The 20,188-nt window shown below is 38.4% G+C and overlaps 2 protein-coding genes across 7 annotated transcripts in view; both read left to right on the forward strand.

The window, feature by feature from the left end:
* erfl1 (Ets2 repressor factor like 1) overlaps positions 1–14,745 on the forward strand; it is a 33,122-nt gene extending 18,377 nt beyond the window's left edge. Inside the window, exons 3-7 of the mRNA XM_082148847.1 lie at positions 6,743–6,818; positions 8,919–9,153; positions 10,558–10,744; positions 12,343–12,472; positions 13,788–14,745. Of these exons, the coding sequence (XP_082004973.1) occupies positions 6,755–6,818; positions 8,919–9,153; positions 10,558–10,744; positions 12,343–12,472; positions 13,788–14,620 (1,449 nt within the window). The 5' untranslated portion in view covers positions 6,743–6,754 and the 3' untranslated portion in view covers positions 14,621–14,745. The remainder of the gene's footprint in view (positions 1–6,742; positions 6,819–8,918; positions 9,154–10,557; positions 10,745–12,342; positions 12,473–13,787) is intronic.
* Positions 14,746–16,942: 2,197 nt separating this feature from the next.
* The window catches only part of arhgef1 (Rho guanine nucleotide exchange factor (GEF) 1), a 46,318-nt gene continuing 43,072 nt past the window's right edge, over positions 16,943–20,188 (forward strand). For all 6 annotated transcript variants that reach the window (XM_082149894.1, XM_082149896.1, XM_082149899.1 and 3 more), the window contains exon 1: positions 16,943–17,260. The gene's annotated coding sequence lies outside the window, so the exon portion shown is untranslated. The remainder of the gene's footprint in view (positions 17,261–20,188) is intronic.

Consider the following 20,188-nt stretch of genomic DNA (forward strand, 5'->3'; position numbering starts at 1 on the left):
TAAACGTCGCTCTCTCTCTCTCTCTCTCTCTCTCTCTCTCTCTGCTTCGCCATACTCCCCCTCTCTCTCTCTCCCTCATTTATACGCGCCTTGCCTATGGCTATATGATCGCAAAAATGTGTTTACAAAACTCGCTCTAGCACAGATCAAACCGCTCCATCGAATCAAAGAGTTTGAAACAGAGACAGAGGGAAAGAGAGGCTGGAGCACAGGGAATATGAGCAGGGGCCCGTTCGTGTGTAATCTTTAAATTCTCTATGTGTTTTGTGTGTGAGCCTGTTTGAGTTCGTGTGTAGCCTATGTGTGTTGGTTTCTGTGTTTTCATATTTTTGAATATGAGGAGATCAGCAGGGGCTAAAAACAGAGTGAGGGTATGTGTCCAACTTGGATATTTACTTGCTTTGGCAAAAACAAATGAATCGTAGGTATCTAAAAAAAAAAATAATAAAAAAAAAAAACTTTTTTTATTAGCATGTACCTAAGCAAAGCATTAAATATTGATTGACTTTTCTTTGTCAGCACAATTCTATCTATTCTGACTGCCATATTAACATACTAAATGCACTGCAAAAAGTGGTAAAGTGCAATTTTTCCCATAAGGATCTGTTTCTACTTTATATAACCCCTAATTATTTGTGTGTGTGTGTGTGTGTGTGTGTGTGTGTGTGTGTGATCTATAATGGTTGATTCGGTTATATCAAATAATATTTTTTACTTAAACCAGTTAATTTATGTTACCACACAAAGCAGATTTTGTAAATTAAATGTTGAAAAAACAATCCGACAATTGCAGCACTTGTAGATATTATTTTTTATAAAAATGAATACTTCATGTACTAATATCTAAATGTTGAAATAGTCAAAGCTGCGCAACACCTCCTGGACATCAGATTGCAGGAAGACAGTCTGTCACAGATGACACCGTTCAGACGCACAAGACAGAAAGCAAAAATGCCATGCAACTGATTCTAAATGAGGTATCACATACATTTTCTGATACATAGCAACACAATGATTAGATTAATTAGTTTTTGCACAGTGCCTATGGATGAAAATGAAGCAGTTATTAGAAAGAATAAGAAAGTGAACAATACGTTGTTAGTAGTAATTAGTAGTAGTTTGTCAAGCCAACATAAATAGAAGTTAAGGACAGAAGGTGTGTGTAAGAGAGAGAATGAAAGGGTAACGAGGGATGAGGGGGCAGACAGACAGGCATGTGGAGCGATTATAGCAGGGTTTATGTATGAGCTATTGATTGAGTCGGTGGTGACTTCTTGAGTGGTTAATTCGGGAAGTGAGAGCGATAGAGAGAGTAACTCACTGACCAGAGGGAGGAGGGATAAAGAGAGGGGGATAGCAAGTAGGAAGAATGCGCAATAGGCCTATATAGTTGTGGCTTCTGTCCTGTAGAATAGGCTACATGTAGCCTATGATAAAGAAATATGAAGGACACATAAAAGAGCAGGATTCATTTGCCTAACTCCGTGGTTGCTTCTTTTTTTTCTTTTTAGTGATTTAATGCAGAATCATCTGGTGTTCAAATGCACACGCTGTGATCTCAAGACCTTGAGCAGTCTGCGCTTCACTTCTTCACCACTCTTTCTCCAGATAGCCTACTTGTATTAATTAGCTTTCCACACATTTTAAATTAACATCAAGCAGAGCCAAGTTCCCTGGTGCACCATTTAAACAATAATTTAAATCAGAATGAATGTGTCTTGGGTTTCCGCGTAAAATTGATTTTTAAAAATGCACAAAGGGATAGACAAACATGAAGATTTCAATTATGACGCGAGCTTAACTCACTTGTGTAACTTTTAGTTCTACGGGGGGAAATTAGTGAAGACTGAGAGAAGTTTATTTTAAAATATTTTATTTTGTTTGGGAGTTACCACAGTGTTCATATATGGTGAGGCTGACTTGCCTAACAGCGTCATATATATGCTGAACTCGCTAAATTAGCTTGTTTATCTTGTTTTTGTATGACAGCTGGCGTTATAGCCTACCTGCTCAGTGCTCATTGAAGGAAAATAAACAATCGTTGACAATACGTTATGATGTCACCTCACAAGACGACGGCAGATGTATCGAAGTACGAGCGGCGCGCGTGTCTGTGTGAAGTTTAAGGTCCGCTCGGTCTCCCGCGCATTTTCCTCTTTCTCTTTCCTTCTCTCTTCCCTCTCGCGCAGGTTTTGATCTCTCAGCCGCGAGATCAAAGGCGCTCTCTGGCTATTAGTCAGCGAGAGCCATTGATCCCACATCGATCCACGCGAGACACAGCCGCCCCGTGAACACCGTACGAGGCTCCCCAAAGCTCTCCCGCGCATCGGGAGGGAAAGCGAGCGAGGAGAGAAAAAGAGCTTTAAGGGGGGCGATGTGTGTGTGTGTGTGTGTTTCTCACTGGCGCGGGCAGAACCAAGCTCGAGCTTTTTCTTTGCCGCGGGACATGAAACAATGAGGCTCGAGCCGGTTTTAATAAAGCGCGCTTTCCCTCCTTTCAACTCTCGCGCGAGGCGGACGAGCCGGCAACGGAGAGCGATCGATAATTAATGACGATGAATAATTTAACCCTATCGATTGATACTTTTTCTCCGTCTTTCCCCCTTTTTTCCTTGTATCTTAAGTCCGATGTTCTATAACAAACTGATAGGCTACCATATCGCACGCTCGCTCCTATCATCTCTCCTAAAGTTGAGCACTGTTGAAGTTGAAGTAGCTACTGTTCCATCTCTCTCTTTTTTAACAAGTTTCCTCAGTTTTCTCATCCGCAAATGCCAAGCACCGCCAAAATTTCGCTTTCACAGGAGACCGTATTATCTCAATTATGGGTTTCGTATCTAAACTTTGCAGTGTTAGGAAAGATGATCGCTGGAGAGTGGTGTAACACGGGGGTGAGACGTAAATGACGTCTTACCCACGTCACGTAACCAACTAGAAATTAGTTACAAGGGTAAAATCAATAATGCATGACCACCCTCCTGAGGTGACAGTAGAAAGTCTGTGTATGTATAAAAAATAGAATATATATATACTATAAAAAAAAATATATATAAAGCATTCAGGACAAAAACGACTTTGAATTGATTTTGAATATTTACAAAATATTTTCAATTACATGCTACATTTGGGCTGATATTTATTTTGTTTCCATACTGTTTTCTGAAATAAAATGTTTAAAATGAAACCATTTACTGTAGGCCTACATTTGATCACCACAATAAATGAATCCACAAAGTTAAGTGGAAGTCAATATTAGTGGGGTAGATTAATTGTAGCCTACTTAACATTGATTTACACATGCAGTTTAAGAATAAATTCTAAAGTACATGGATGTGAAACAGATGAAAATATGATGTCAATGTTTGAGACACACATGCAGTGCAATAAAACACACAGGTGTATAAACAAAAATGTGGAACATTCTCTGGTCTCTCTCTCAAATTGCAAATTCAAATAACTGTCATAACATGGAACATGAAATGAAACCTATATTTATTACACTGCCTTTATAGAAATCCCTTTACAAGAAGCATCCAAAACTTTTGTAGAGAAATTAATGTGATCAGATCTTTGCATGCTCAAGCCGAGAGACAAAGATTTCTCCCCTATATTGTTAAGAGTTATTATGAAATTTGAATAAATATGTGCACATTTGTTAAATAAAGGTCTCATAGAATTTTGTGAGCCACCTGAAAATATTTCCATGTGTTTACATAGGAACTGTCATTTTTGTATCGTGTGCACAATTTGTCAGACGCGCCCCATCTCAAGTTCTCCATCTTGACCATATTTCCCCTTACCCCTCTCTTCCCCTGCTTCCTTCTTCATAACAAACACACACAAGCCAGTCCTTCTGTTCTTTGACCCCGAGGCTGTGCAGACTGTCAGAGTAGAGTCAAGAGAAATCGAGAGATGGAGAAAAAGTAAAAGAGGGAAAGAGGAAGGAGCAGTGGGGGGAGGAAGAGAGAGAGGGGCGAGGGTGTTCAGTAAGTCCCTTTTCAGTGGCAGCCCGAAACCGAAAGATGACACAGATACGGAGGGTTTGTTTCATGTCCTGGGAGCAGAGAGCGAGAGGGACGAGACTCATCATGTTTCAGAACCTTGCTGTCCATCTTTTTCACAACTAGAAATAATGTCTACCATCTGTTACTCACTTCTTTCTCTTTTCCTCTACTCTTTAGTCCACCTCGGAACCTATTATTATTACCATTTTATTTTGTGGTCAACCCATAACACAAAATTGTTTCCAGCAGCCCTGTTTTGTCGAAGCATTAATGTGCAATCAGCAGAGCTTTTCACAAAATGTAATTAGTCACAGGGGTAAACGTGTTAAATCTGTAGGGAATGGCCATTCCATAATGAATGAGTAATCAATGCCTGTGTTTAAATGCAATAATGTTTATAAAAGCAGACTTATTATTTCATACTTAGTGTTTTTGTGCTTTAAGATTAGCGTAAATAATTTTTTCCATGGCATTAAGCTTGAATTCTTTGAATCCCCACAGCAATACAAAACATAGATTTACTAAATGATTAAAATGATTTAACATACGGTCAAAATATTTAATATTAAACCATAAAATCTGTTCTACATAAATATTAACAATAAATAATCCAGATGAGACTATAGTAATTAATTAAGTGATATAAATATAACTTTTTCTCATACATAGATATATATTTATTTACATATCATTTCTATTAAAATTAAAACTCATTTGTATATATCATTTTAAATAATTATATATTCATTTTCTTCCACTTTTATTTACTTTGATCATCATATTTTGTGTTTGTATGCTCACAGACGATATAAATGTGAGCTTCTAGTTTGTGACCTTTATGTGCACCTGTCACAGAAGAGTTTTACTTTTCTCAAGAGTACATTTGAGCATGTTATCTTGGGCAAAGGTGTTACTTTGTGTTGCCCTGTTTATGTGCATCTTTTTTTTCGTTTTTTTCTGAGTTTTTTTTTTTTTGGTGTGTGTGGTGGTTGTGCACTCCCTGAATCAGTGTCTTCATATCTAGGAGATTGTGAGAAGATGTATTCCCTTGGCTGCTAGTTATAATGTTTCTGGGGGTGATGGGGAGAACTTGAAAGCCCTGTGCTGCCCAAATCAAAACTAACAAGGAAATGATGGGGGCTCCTTTATCTCTTCACTGGCCTGGAGGGGAAGAACAGGGCAAAAGAAAGAGATCGAGGGAAAGGGAGGGTGGGGGGCATCCTGGCTTCCTCTTTGATTTGTAAAAAATGCATTACCTCCGAAATCAAACGGAAAATTACTGAGCGGGAGCAAAAACATACAGAGGAGAGAAAGAGAGAGAGTGCAGTTAGGTGCACGGGCAGGTAAGGCCGGGTTTCCTTTGATCGGATAGGCTGGCTGATAGGCTCTGAATACAGATTTCACAAATGAATTCATTTACAGGTGTATCTGGACTGCACCAGTTGCACTGTGCTCAATTGCATTTAATAGTGTTAAAGTAGTATCTATTTTTAAGTTGATAGTCTCCTGTAAGACTGGCCCAAGACAAATCTTAAAGGTGAGCACAAAGTCTGAATCTACATTTCTATGCCCTCGCAAAGCTATCGAAACGGGTAAGTAAAAATACAGCCAAGTGAATTGATATACTAGTTTTCTTGAGTATGTATTGTACTAAAGAAATAACAACAGATGAATGTTACGAGAGAAAAAAAAGAGTGAGATGAGAGAAGTAGACGGTGGCAGGGTGGGGGAGAGCAAGTGGACAGTCCAAAGAGTAAAAGCAACAAAGGGGTGTGTGTGTGTGTGTACTTGTGTGTGAGAGAGAAGTGCCTGGAGTTAGCAATAATAATTTATACAAACACACCTCAATAATTCACGTTCCATTTCAATGCTGGAGGGAAGATCCAAAATTCACAGAGCATAATTAAATAGAGTGAGAGAGGAGAGGGGGAGACGGGGAGAGGGAGAGACCAGCATTAAAGATACCCTTGTACCGGCTCCTTCTTCTTCCAGAGCTTTGTAAAACAACCTTTATGAAATTGTGATGGCTGAGGAGGGATTGAACTCCTCTAGCCATGTATACTGAATTGCTTCATGGAGAGATGGATCTTTACTGATGCTCCCAGTTGTTCTGATAGCAGATGCAATCTTCAATGATTTTTGATATCCTGCTTTGAAGTTATTTGTATGAACACATGCCCACCGTGGCGTGTTTATTTCCTTTTGCTGCAACGTGAACATTTGATGTTGAAAGTGAAGTTCAACTGTAGTGCATAACTTGTGGAAACTGAAAAATGCTTAAATTATTATTATAAAATATCATGTGCATTTTCGTATTTTGATCATTATTACAAAATGAAAATGTAATGCATTAAAGTGCAAACAGATACCTATGAAAACCTGGACTAATTGCTTGAGGGCCTCACATACTGTCATAGATGTCCAACATGAGATGGGGTCTTTTGAACGTTGCTCTTTGTGAAAAAATGCTCAGTGATCTTCTGCATGGCTGAAGGGACAGCCTTCGGCAACCATATTTAAAGAAACCCTTCAGATGAAAAGGCATTGATTGATTTCAGAGGCCACCGGAATGACATGCCCTCATGGTTTACAATGGCGTGTTCTGACACACTGGTGTGTAGTGGGTGAAATGAGTCCACAAGAATTTGTGGAGTCAAAGTATTATGCTTTAGCCTTATGTTCTGTGGTCTAACCGAAAATGGTTCACACTCAAATTTTGTTGGTTTGTGTGAATGCAGGTGTAGTGGAGGATGGACTGTAACTGTGTTAGTGACCTGCTGCTCACGCCACCCGTCCCAACCCTCTGGACACCAGGTGAGACACCGGAAGATGATTATTTTTTTTCATCCAACTTAAATGACTTTTTCTTCACTATCATGGTTCCGTAGGACAGTAGAAACAAATGCATAGATGTTACATTGATCTTACAAGCAAGACTTATTATTATTATTATTATGAACAAGAGTCCCAACCAACAGCATGACACGATATGTTATCATACAACAGTTTACTGAACAGGAAGCTAATATTTAATATTAAGCAACTTACATTTTAGACACAATATTTCCAGCTTCGTTGTCTATTTTTTGTTCCGGCAATGAAAATCGTTCCAAACGAAGCCAAGGCAGAATCGACAATGCGTCTCCTAACAACCCACAGTAATAGTGTTTTGTTGCTGAATAAAACAGTGTTTTGAACGAATCGGTTAAGTTAATTATTCACTGACTTACTTTAATAGGCTGCGTCCAAAAGGCAGGCAGTGTTTGTGCATGAAGGTGCCTCACAAAACTGATTTTGGACAGACTTCTGAAGCAGTGTTTAAAGGTTTAATGATCTACAACAAAATAGAGAGAGCTCTGGTGATAACTAAGCAAATACTTAATTACTACTATAGTAATTTATTGTTAGAAATTAGATGAAAAGTGGGAAAAGTAGGTAAAAAATTTACATTTACACACAAATTTGTAAATGTAAATGGATTTGGACATGCCTTGTTGCCATCCTACCTCTGCATTTTTAAGCTTTCAGATACAGCCAAAGACAGTCACTTGTTTTGTTCCTAAATAAATCAGTGTTTCGAATGGATTGGTTGAATGAATGATTCAAATGACTCACTCATAAAGACAATCACTTGTCGCCCCCTACTGGCATAATGATGTAACTTGCAGAAAGAATCCCTTAAAGTCCCCCTGTAGTCAATAATTGTATCCCTCAAAACTCATCTTTGATCACCAAAATGACATATTTAAACGTTTATTCATGTGAATTTTTTTTATTCATGCCAAAACAGCTTGAATGTAACTACACTCTTGCTTCATTTAGTATAAACGGATCATGAATATGCAAATTAGCCCGCCTCCACTCACTCACGCCAGCTCAGAGATGCACTCAACTTTACTCAAGTTACTGTAGTAAATGATATGTTTACAATGGTATCTTTACAATGTCTGACACATAACGGTAATTAATATGATTAGCCTTTTGCTTGACTATGTTATCAAACAGCTAATAATGTGTCGCTAATGTTACATAAATCATGTTCCCATTCTCCATCTCAGAGTCAGATAGCTCTTTTCTAAAAACCAGCATCCTTAGAAATGCTTTGAACAACTTAGAATTTCAGTGGAGAAAGGCAAATATTTCATTTTAACATCGTAATATACATCATATACATAATTCACATGCTATTTTGCTAAAAGTACCCAATTTTTCAACAGAAAAAATATACCAGAATAACCTGGCTTCTCTTGAGACATAGTTAATGATATGTTAAAGGTCGTCCGCACATTGACGTGATTGCTTACAAGGTAGTTTGTGACATAAGAAACACCAGCAATTTCAAACCGCATTTTTGAGACTGTCTTTGGTTTACTGGAGTTTTAAGGACAAAATACTCAGCAATGGTGTTGACATGAATTTGCACATTGTCTTAAAGCATAAAGCATATTAAAAACACCACATAGACACATTAACGACATTAAAAACTTGGTTTTCACCATAGAGGGCCTTTAAAAATCTCAACTACTAAATGTATAGACTGATTTTGCATAGATAGTCTTTGAGACAAACAGTAAAAAGTCCCAAAATGCAGCTCGGCCAATCAAATTCAAAGACCAGAAATAACTGTTGTATAATTCAGTTTCAAACAAAAGGTAGAATTGATAATAATTTTTTGTTCCTGGTTGTCATCACAGGCTACATGTACACAAAATGTAATCAAAATCAATTAAAAAAGAGAGAAAGTTCTCTTACCTATACTTGTTTAAAACACAGGCTAACTACTCCCTAGGCTCAAAATACCCTATTGAACCACCCATCGCTTCATCAGTTATTTAGACAGGAATGCTCTTAGCAAGTAGCAAAACCAACAGGCCTTATCCAAATCCTTTCACTTACTTGCCTCCCTTTCCTCAGGCATCGCCTTCCCAGACTGGGCCTATAAGCCAGAGTCAAGCCCAGGCTCCAGGCAGATCCAGCTGTGGCACTTCATCCTGGAGCTGCTGCAGAAGGAGGAATACCAGGGGGTGATTGCCTGGCAGGGAGACTATGGTGAATTTGTGATCAAAGACCCAGACGAGGTGGCAAGACTGTGGGGCATTCGGAAGTGCAAACCTCACATGAACTACGACAAGCTCAGTCGAGCACTTAGGTATGCACAGCATGTGTGGGTTTCATATTCAAAGGATTGTTTTCTGTGTTAATGCTTAATTGCTGCCTTTTATTGTTCTCTCATGCAATATGTATATTCTAGATGATGTGCTTTGTTGAGTACACAGTGTGTTTGGCTGTTTCTTTTGTGGGTATGTGTTTTTATCTTGCATCTTATGGGGGAAAAACATCATTTATTTTTTCCTCACATAATATCCTGTATAAAAGCCTTGGTCGCTCCATGCTTGATGCTTGATAGTATGTGGATATTTTAAGTGCTGCCTTCCCTCCAAAGAACATCAATACAGTCCAATTTGTGGAATCTTTGAACATCTAAATGGGTTCTGGATGTTCTCCGGCGAGAGGCTCATATAAAGAATACTTGTCGATGGGGATTTTGAAATTAAGTCTAAAATTGATTCGTACCTCACTGAAATTCTATGTATCAGATCTCTTTTCAAACTCCATACTCCAACATAAAACTTTTCAGGTTTGAACTTTGACCCTGGTTGAAGTACTTCTGCTCTTATTCATGCACATTCGCTTAGCCATTTCTCATCCCGCCTTTTTTATCGCTTTGCTCCCCTCCTACCCTCCCCCAGCCTCCCTTTAATAGATGCTGTCGCTAGCTGCTAATTGTTATGAATAGGCACAGGCCATAATTAGCCTCGTTGATTAGCCTTGCTTAATTGCTCAATTAAGGGGCACAATTGCCACATAAAATAAAAGCTTACAAATTATAGCGCCGGCAGATTGCATCACGGGAACTCGTGTAGGCTGCCGGACCGGGTAAAGTGAAGTCAAGCATAAAGTGTGCTGAGATTAAAGAGCCTCGCTCTCATGCACAGGTGAGCATCCTCAAAGCATTCTGACACTCGTGATGAGCGCAAACGGCTGATGGGCAGCGGAAAAGACTCTGTATAGATCCATCTCTTATTTCCAACTGACTGATATGCCGTCGTGTGATGCTGAGGGAAATCTAAGCGGTCATCACCGTGCAGAACGGGCAGCTGACAAGGCTGGCATTCCCAAATGAAGGCCATGACCCTGGAAAATGTTTCAGTGGAGGTGAAGGCAGCCTTTCCCCGCTTTAAAGCGATAGTTCACTTAAAAATGAAATCTGTGTCATGATTTATACATCCTGATGTCGTTCCAAATTTGTATGGCTTGAAGAACAAAACTACTTTGTACCATATTGTATGCACAAAAACCCCTGAGACATAATTTTTTGTTCCACAAAAGAAATGGAACGACATAAGGTAAATGATGACAAAATTGTATTTTTTGGGGTGATCTATCCCTGTAATTCAAGCATTCATTCTTGTATGCACAGATGCAATCATGTTTGTTTTATAAACATTTACAGCTTATTTTATTGTATTTTCTGTTGTTCTCCATCCTGCAGGTACTACTACAACAAACGCATTTTGCACAAAACTAAAGGCAAGCGCTTCACCTACAAGTTCAACTTCAGTAAGGTGGTTCTGGTGAATTACCCGCTTCTGGACATGGCCAGCTCTCCGTTCCTGCTGGCCCAGAACCACTTCAATGGAGGAACAGCCACACCGGACTGCAGCCCTGTCACACCCGAGGTATGAGGGGAATAAATGCGTCGCAGTGAGTGTGATTACAGATAACAGAACAAACAATCTCAATATAATGAGAGACAGGAATGAACCGCCAGGTATAACAGAAGAATGAAGTCAGACAAAAACCCGAAGGGCTGACGTGCTCTGTGATAATAACAGCTCTATTGCCAGTGTTTAATGATTGATGTTTTTTTCTATCCATACTGTATAAGGCTTTCTGTATTAGCTTTGATGTGAGGGATCAGGCTATTGATTGTACAGAGCCAATCAGTATGTAGGTATCTTTTTTGTATTTATTGTATGTATTTTCTGTAATTGCTCTACTTTAGCATTGGTTTTCAGCAATTATTTGTTTTCGGTCAATGTTAAACTTTAACTAAAATAGTTATCATTTGAATACTAGAGGCAAAGCATAAATGTATGTCCTGCTTGAATACAAAGAGTCTGAGAATCGGTTTTATCAATAAAAGTTTAGTCAAATCTGAAATTATAAATGGGTTAAAAGAATAAAATGGTGGTAAATTTGCTACACGAGGTTACTTCAAACAAGTAGTCTGATAAAATTCAATAACAAATTATTATTTATTACTATTATTTTTATTATCAACCTGATTTTACTTTAGCCTTGCAAAGTATATCTACCCAGGTCATTCTATGAGAAAGTTATCTGCTGTACATCTTGACTAGAGGAGACTGAAGGAGACGGGAAAGATCTAGAGGTGAAGAAGAAAGTAGAGAGAATGTCAAAGATGGCGTTAAGCAGCCTTAAAACAAAAGAAGACATTATCCCTTTCCTCTTATCCCAGTCTTGGAGGCGTACTCATCACTGCCATTGATTGAAAATGAAAGACATGTGAGAAATGAAAGAGAAGTTGGGGCTGTCAGATCAGTGCCATGTAATTAATGCGGTTTTGTTAAGCAATCCAGATTACGTAGCTTCGAAGTGTAGTCCTGCCTTTCTCACTGAAAAGAGAAGAGTGACAGAAATTATTGATCACCTTCATGTCACTAATAATAATAAAAAAGAGAAAATCTTTATGCCGTTCATCTGCTAAGATTCCTGCAATGACTTCCAGGTTTTCTTTATTGAGCTTTATCCCCCACCACCCTTTTCTAATCTGCTCCCAAAAGCCGTTCCACATTTTGTGAGGTAAAAAGCCCTGGATCTCTTTGTGGCCTGTTCTCTTACTGACATCTTATGAAGTCTTTCAGACAAGAAGTTTTTTTTCTTCAAGATTTCGAAGACAGTGTTTAAAATGTCATGATAGTTTCACATTTCTTATCCTTTGAATGTAAATTTACAGCAGTGAATTCTTTGTCTGTTCGTGCACTTATATTTTATATTTTATGACTATCCACATTTTTAGCAGTACATATTAAACATCCCATAAAATGTTTAATAAAATTCATAATAACTGTTAAATGGACAAAATTTGTATTTATATTATCAATACTGTTATATATTAGTGTAATATAGTACATTATTTTAATGTAGTCCCCCAATTTTAAAAAGCTATCCTTTCATGTCATTTATTAAACAGATTTTTCTCACTGTCTAATGATCCACACACGCTGTCTTTTCTCTATCCCATCTCTCCCAGGCCCTTCAGTCTTTATTCCCTCGTTTGCCTGAATCGGGTCGAGGGCCCTCTCTGTTTGAGCGTAGTGCAGGAGCCCCAGGGCCTGATGGGGACAAGCTGAGATTGGACACTTTTCCTTTCCTCGGCTCAGGTGAGACACAAATTTAACAAAAGAAAAAGAGAAAATGATAGATTCATGTTAATTTGGGAATGTTCTTAGTTTTTTTAGAGCAGTGAAATAAAGTGTGTTGAGTTCAGATATAACTGATTAGTTCACACTGTTATCAGTATGTTCTTGACATTTGCACTTGCATTGCACTCTAGCACTTTCTCTGTGAGTGTTATCATGTACATATTCTCTTGTTTTTTTGGATGTTCTGAATTTACATTGAAATATCAGTGTATCAGAATGTACAAGGGCATGAGTATGTCAGTGCGACTCCCCACCCCAAAAGACCCCCCACCTTCAACTCTGTTTGTCCTGAGGTCCTTTTCCGCCCTCCTCCTCTTCTTACCCCTCTCTGCCTCCCATGTGTACCCCCTGTCCTAATCCCTTCCCAAGCAGGAAGGCCCTAATTGAGGGTGCAGGCTTCAGTTTGTGGCCTGTGGGCGCCCATTACTGTGTTTTCATAAGCAAGTGAGGCCTGCCTGACTGATTCAATATTCATGTGTCTGCCAGCTACTCCTGGTCCTACATACACACACACACACACACTCTCTAGCACTGTCAAATTAGCCCTGCATAGCAAATAACACAGAGAGTAGCTGTGGAGATAAAAAGAGAGGGAGATAAAATAAAGTAGGGAGGAATAAGAAAGAAAGAAAGACTGAGAGGAAGTATACTGTGAATATGGTTGAAAATGATGAAAAGGTATTTTTAATGTAAGTGAAAAGCATGTAAAGTATTAGGAGTGTGAGAATCGGCATATCAACTCTCATGTCATATTAGGATTATTAATTCATCTGTGAAAAAATAAGCTTGCTTGCTTGGTATGTTTTATCTTACATTGTCATATATATTATGCAATTAATACTTTATTGCTCAAATTATTGAGTAAGTCAAAAGTGACAGTAAAGATATTTATAAAGTTACAAAGGATTTCTATTTCAAATAAGTGCTGTTCACTTGAACTATCTATTCATTGAAGAATCCAGACAAAAAATCCTTCACAGTGTCCACAAAAACATATAACCTCAGCACAACTTTTTGTAACATTGACAATAATAAGAAATGTTTTTGATAATCAAATCAGCATATTAGAATGATTTGTAAAGGATCAGGTGACACTGATGACTGGAGTAATGGCTGAGGAAATATTACTTTATGATCATGATATATAACGTTTTTTAAATATATGATTCATAATATCCCTCTAGTTTTTTCCTCGTGTTCAGTCATGTCTCTAACATCTGATCTTAAACATTAACACTGGTTTCCATTCCATGTTTTTCAATTCCTCCCACAGGGGCTCCTTGTTACTCCAAACCTCCATCCCTGTTGGGTCCTTACCCGCGGAACCCGGCTTTTGACTACCCCTGGGGCTTCAACCCCTACCTCCCAGGGGCCTTTTCTCTAAACAACTGTCCCAAATTGCCTCCAGGCTCCCTCTACTCCTCAAGTTTCTACCCAAACCCGCTCCAGTCCAGCCTGTCTCAGCTACCACACCCCTTCTCTTCACTCTTACCCCCCGGAGACACGACCGGGGCAGAACGTGGTCAAACGGGAGGAACTAATGGTCAGCCCCCCAGACTCTGCATCCCACCGTACCCAGGGAGCGTGCCGCTGGGTCGGACTGAGCTGGGGAACGGGGGTACGGGTGTAGGTGACCGGGAAAGAGGGGAGACCAACACCAGTGTCATAGGTGGAGGTCTTGGTTTAGGGTTAGGCCTAGGATTGGGATTGGGTTTGGGTGGGCTCGGCGTGGGAAACGGAGGAGGAGGCCGTCAAAGCCCTTCCGAGCGGAGAAAGGGTGTGAAGCAGGATCCAGAGTCTGACTCTGAGCTGGAGATCACAGACCTGAGCGACTGCAGCTCGGAGAATGAGAACGAACCGGACTTCCCTCTAAGGAAGGAGCCAGGGGTGGGTGGTCGCTCACACCTTCTAGAGGCCAAATCCGGGGGTCTCGGGGGAGTCCTGCCCCCTCTCTCTTCTCTTCCTCCACCTGTGTCTCCACATCCCCTCAAAAGTCTGGGACCCCTGACTCCTCCACCGTCATCCCTGCCTCCATCCCTCTCTCCCTCCCTCAGTATGGTTGACCGGCAAAGGGAAACAGAGACACTTAAACTTGCTCACAGTTAATATGTTCTGTTGTGTGAATTTTGATGTCTTGCAGATTCTCTTTTTCTGTCTGTGTATTCCTGCATTTGTGAAATAATGCTGTATATTCCCATTTCATTTTTCCCCTTCCTCTGTTCCGGTGTCCTCCCAAGCCACTCATGCAGTTCCAATATCAGAGCTTTCAATTTCTGCTTTCTTCGATTTCTGTATCGTACAATGAGACTCTCAATGCAATCATAGTTTTTGTCATTTTGAGAGTAGAAGTGCAACGCAACACACACACACACACACACACACACACACACACACACACACACACACACACACACACACACACACACACACACACACACACACACACACACACACACACACACACACACACACACACAAAAATAGCTTTTCAGATTAGAATGTTTAAATATCTAAATAATTCTCATTCTCTAATCTCTGTTAGGAAACAGAGATATTTTATAGCCAAGACAGCACAGTAATGGAATATGCATATCTTTTATCACCACTTTCTGAATTGCACTGCATTCTGGCCATGCTGAGACAGGCAGTAAGTTTGTTCTGCTTGGTGTATTTCACAGACTTTTCCATAAGTTAATGCTAAGCTCTGCAATACAGTGTTCAGCTGAACAGTGTAACACAAGCAAAATGCAATAATGGCAACACTGATAGTAATTTTAAGGTGATTCAGTGATGCAATAAAGCACTTTTGTTTTATTGTGCCGATTCAGAAAAATATATGGTCAAACATTGCCATCTTGTGGTTATATTTTTTCAAAGCCCTTCATAGTTTTTTTTTAAGAGGAACTTTTATTTATTTATTTATTTATCTATTTATTTTAACTTTCAAATGTCATGTTCAGTCCATGTCTTTTTTTAAAACGTCCAAAAACTTTATGAGCCTGAGAATGAGAGACAGAGTCAATACTGCTCATGTCATTGAATATTTAAAGTTTGTATCTATTTCATTGTATATATTTTATTATTGTGTACATTATGTTTAATTACTATTACTATATGGGATAGTTGTATTGGTGTCATTTTACTCTCTACCTAATTGAAGAGTGATATATGAGACAGGGAAATGGATAAGTATATGTGTAGTGACCCAAAGTTGACCAAGAAGGAGCAATTGTTTTTCACATTGCTCATGAGAATAGAGTTTAGACAGGGAGGTGTGCAAAAAATATTCTGCTCCCTCTAATTGTGCCCTGTGGAAATTTTCTCCAGATACCTCAGAAACGTAGATGACCCTACTGGACTGAGTTATGCTGCTAGTCTCATCTTTCAATAATTCATTCACCCAGTGGTGATGTACTATAATTAATCAAGTGTGAATAATATTAGTTGCAGCATCTGCTCATTTCGTTAACCAATGTTCATTCTAATGTTTAAGTTTGATATATGAACATCCAATCTGAATGTAAAGACAATGCATAGGAGCAGAATGACACACATTGATGAATGGATTTAACATTGAAAACTATTCAGACAAGACCTAGAACAAGTTTAATACAAAGGCAAAATAAAAGTAAGGTTTTGCCAAACCTGTGCCAACAATATTCACGGATATATTCTTACAGTTCTTTGGAAAGTTCTTATCTGATTCTAGATAAGAATTTGAAAGAGTTGTTACATGACAGTTGGTGCCCTTGACTTGCCCTTACTAAAGGAGATTTCATCTGTACATAGAACCTTGTGTATTTGTGTGTACACATTGAAAAGGAAAAAAAATACCATTTACCTAACAGTAAAGATTTTTCTTTGTTTTATTGTGAAATTTAAAACAGAAAGGATGACTAGAACAAAAAAAATGAGCTAAGAGTAATATCTTCAAAAGCAATAAACAATATTCTTGAGATTCAATTGTAAGAGTATGGATTTTTCTCTGGCGTTCAGTAAGCCTATGTGATTTTAGATCAAATGGACCCAATTAAAAATACTCGGTTTTCTGTCTGTGTCAAAAGTTTCATGAGGTAGTCGACATCCTGTCAGGTACCAAACTCGCTGCATTTCTGAGATTAAATAGATAAATGGAAATGATGGATAAACAACTATAGAGACCTAATAGGCCCACCATATTTCCTGCGAATTCAGTGCAGTATATTTCAAAAATAAAACAAAATGCAATCTATGGTGGAGTTTCACCTACAGGTCTATCATACACCCCAAACACAGACTTGGCTCGGGTTCACATTCATAAATCGTGAATATGTCAATAGTAATGCCACGGAGAGCCGAACACAAGTTCAAGAGCCCTGAGAGCCATTCAAATGGAGGGGGACAAATATGGTGTAACACTGAACGGAACCATACGGGCATACATGAAAGATTTTTTTGGACATCTTTCGGCCTCTGGTGGTCGCAAGTCACACAGGAAGAGGCAGTGGACGACGAAAAGTTACGTTTCCAACGCAAAATACACATAGCTTTCTGTCGAGTGCACTTGGTGGTTATTGAACACATTCAACGATCATCTGCACATTAAGAAGAATGATTTAGTCCTGCTTTTATATCTGCTGTCAAACGTCGCGCGCTTGAAATTTTTGTCTCCACTTCCGCGTACAATGTTTTTTTCCAACGACATACGACAACTTTAGAACAGGAAGCCTTCAGAGGCGCTTGTCACTTCGTCTCACCTTTTAGAAGGTAAGTTTTAAGCTTAAAGATATGGATTATGGTCTGTTTAGATTGTATTATTTTTCTTGTGCGCAATGATTTGATTTGTCATCAGAGGGAGCATTCGCATGCTTGCTTACTAGCATGATCCGCGAGCGATACGATCCTGCCAGTTTGCCTTTGCTCAGCAAGAGGAATGTTGTGTTTGGCTACAATGTAACCTTTGCCAGCATTCCTATTATTTCCGTCGACCCGCGCCTCTATTTTCAACAAACAGACAGCGACGATAATATTATATAGATAATAGCTTCTCATCGAATCGATATGTTTTGAATAAGCAAATACAATTGCTCTCAGTCTTTGACAGCTAAACAGTTTTACTTAAAATGTCTCGATTTTTTTTTTTGCTGTAGCCTACACGCAAAAGCAGTGTCAACATAATCACCGTTTGCGTTGTTATTGATATTTCAGCCTGATCAGCAATGACGTTAAGCGCTATTGCAATTCATTTCATACATTTATAATAAGCTGATTATATCAACTGTAGTTCATAGCATGCAGGTAACACGAGTCATGATCGAGGTTGTTTTTAATTATGAATTGGATTAATATTACACAAATAGCAAGATATATGTTGTAGGCTACTGGATATGAGCACGGCTGTAATTCCGCGCGATTGTCATACTGCATTTATATAACAGTTAAATACACAAGTAACTAATATACATTTCTTCTCCGCTAAATAAAATAGTTCCAAAATAAACCAGTGCAACAACTTTTACTGATCTCCAACCAACAAACGAACTGAAAGCCTGGTCTGGATCAGCATTAATAAGTGGATTTGCACTCCTTGCTCCAGGCCTTCTATAAATCACTGGGCTGTTGCTCCACCCCATGTTTTGTATGTCACTGGTGAGAGAAACCCCGGTGAGGAGAAAATACTAATTGCTGCAAGCAAAATGTCACCGCTCCTCTTCTATTCGTGAGAGAAAACAGTAACTTCAGAAAACTTGCTCCTAGCTTTGTTTCAATTTCACACCACTCACATTCTCCGGCCTTTATCCCTGTGCTGTTATATTAAATAACTGCACTCTTGAAACACAACTCAACCTATCAAATTTGAGCCAGAAATTGCTTGCTGTATAATGTTTGATACGTTTACAATAAGCCCTGGCTGGCAGAAACAAATATGGTTTATTATGAGTTTTATTGATGTACTTTAATAAACTGAGTACAAATTGTAGCCCTTGTACTTGTCCATGCACAAAGTATCTTTAACTTCAGACTCAGTTTGTTTTTACAGTTTGTCAAGGTAAATTGATGTAGTTCATTGTTTACATTTTATGTTTGTCTTCCAGGTAATTTGTTGTGTAGAAAACCACCGTAGTCCATTACATTTTTGGGCGAGGAGCACTTAAGAAGCATCGTTAGTCTTGATGTAGTTCCTAGCTACGACCGTCTGACAGCTAGAGTGAACTGGGATTAGATTAGTTTAACCTTCATGGAGTGAGCCTTGTTCATATTTATTGGATGCATTTGAAGAGAAATTGCAGTCATCAGTTAACCTGCCTGTACTTCTTTATCAGCTGATCGTACTCGGGTTTCATCCCAGTGTTGTTTTATGTAAACATTCTCATTGCTTGTTTCCTTTATGTTGTTGCATTTTAATTATTTGGACTGAATACGCACCACTGTATAATGTATAATCCTTTAAGTCAGTTCAGTTCAGATTATTTTGTTATATAGATTATTTTGTCATAGGACTAACACATGGAATGGCCAAACACAAGCAGCGTTGTTGAAGCAGTTTGTGGTATTACGTTACTGTAGTTCATAATGGAAAAACAGGAAGACAACAATAGTTGGTTGCAAAAAGTTTTAGGTCAACATTAAAGAGCTTCAGGCCTTTTGGCTAGATGGTACAACCCATTACAAAGAGATTCCTAATTACTGTAGTTCCGTGGAAAGGTGGAATGATTAGGATGTCACGAAAGCCAGTTGGATTGGCTATGTACACGGTCTGCAAGATTCATATTAGTTTGTATTAAAAATCTCGAAGTAAGTCGTCTTATCTAGAATCTGTACAATCATCCTGTGCAATGTGTGCAGTATCAATTATTAGAATGCACTACTGTATGCGGTCAGTACGATTTTTATAATGTTTTTGAAAGACATCTCTTATTTTCACTATGATTGCATTTATTTATGTTTTCTATTTTAATAGATTTTAAAATGTAATTTATTTTTGTGATGGCAAATCTGAATTTTCAGCATCATTCCTCCAGTCTTCAGTGTCACATGATCCTTCAGAAATCATTCTAAAATGATGGTTTGTTGCTCCATAAAGTTAAACATTTCTTATTATTATCAATGTTGAAAATTGTTGTGCTGCTTAATATTTTTGTGGAAACCTTCATCCTTTTTTTCAGGATTTTGTGATGAATAGAAAGAACAGCATTTATTTGAAATAGAAATGTTTTGTAAAAATGTAAATGTCCTCAGTCACATTTTACCAATTTGATGCATCCTTACTGTATAAAAGTATTAATTTAATTCCCCCAAAAAGTCTTACTTAAAAATCTTGCCAAACTTTTGAACATTAATGTATGAAAAACACTTTTTACACTAGGTATTTTAGAAGTGATCCTTTAAGTTGCTTCAGCTGTTTAGATTAGTACAAGTTAGGGTTGTCAATACCAAGTAGTATTGTAATACTTCTTTAATCGTGTGGATGTGTCGTTATTGCAGGGGCTATCCTGTTGTATTGCTTATTTACAGTTTGCATGAAATTTTATCATAATTATTGCAGTGATAATACATAAATAGTACAGTTCTGAACATATGTTTTAAATTCTGTCAAAAAGATGCTGTGAAATTTTCACATTGTGTTTCATTCCGTTGTGCTTCGTCACGGGTCCAGTGTAAATGGCACCTAAAACACTGGATTTAAATAATACA

Source organism: Leuciscus leuciscus (assembly GCF_965113295.1).
Source record: "Leuciscus leuciscus genome assembly, chromosome: 20".
NCBI classification, from domain to species: Eukaryota; Metazoa; Chordata; class Actinopteri; order Cypriniformes; family Leuciscidae; genus Leuciscus; species Leuciscus leuciscus.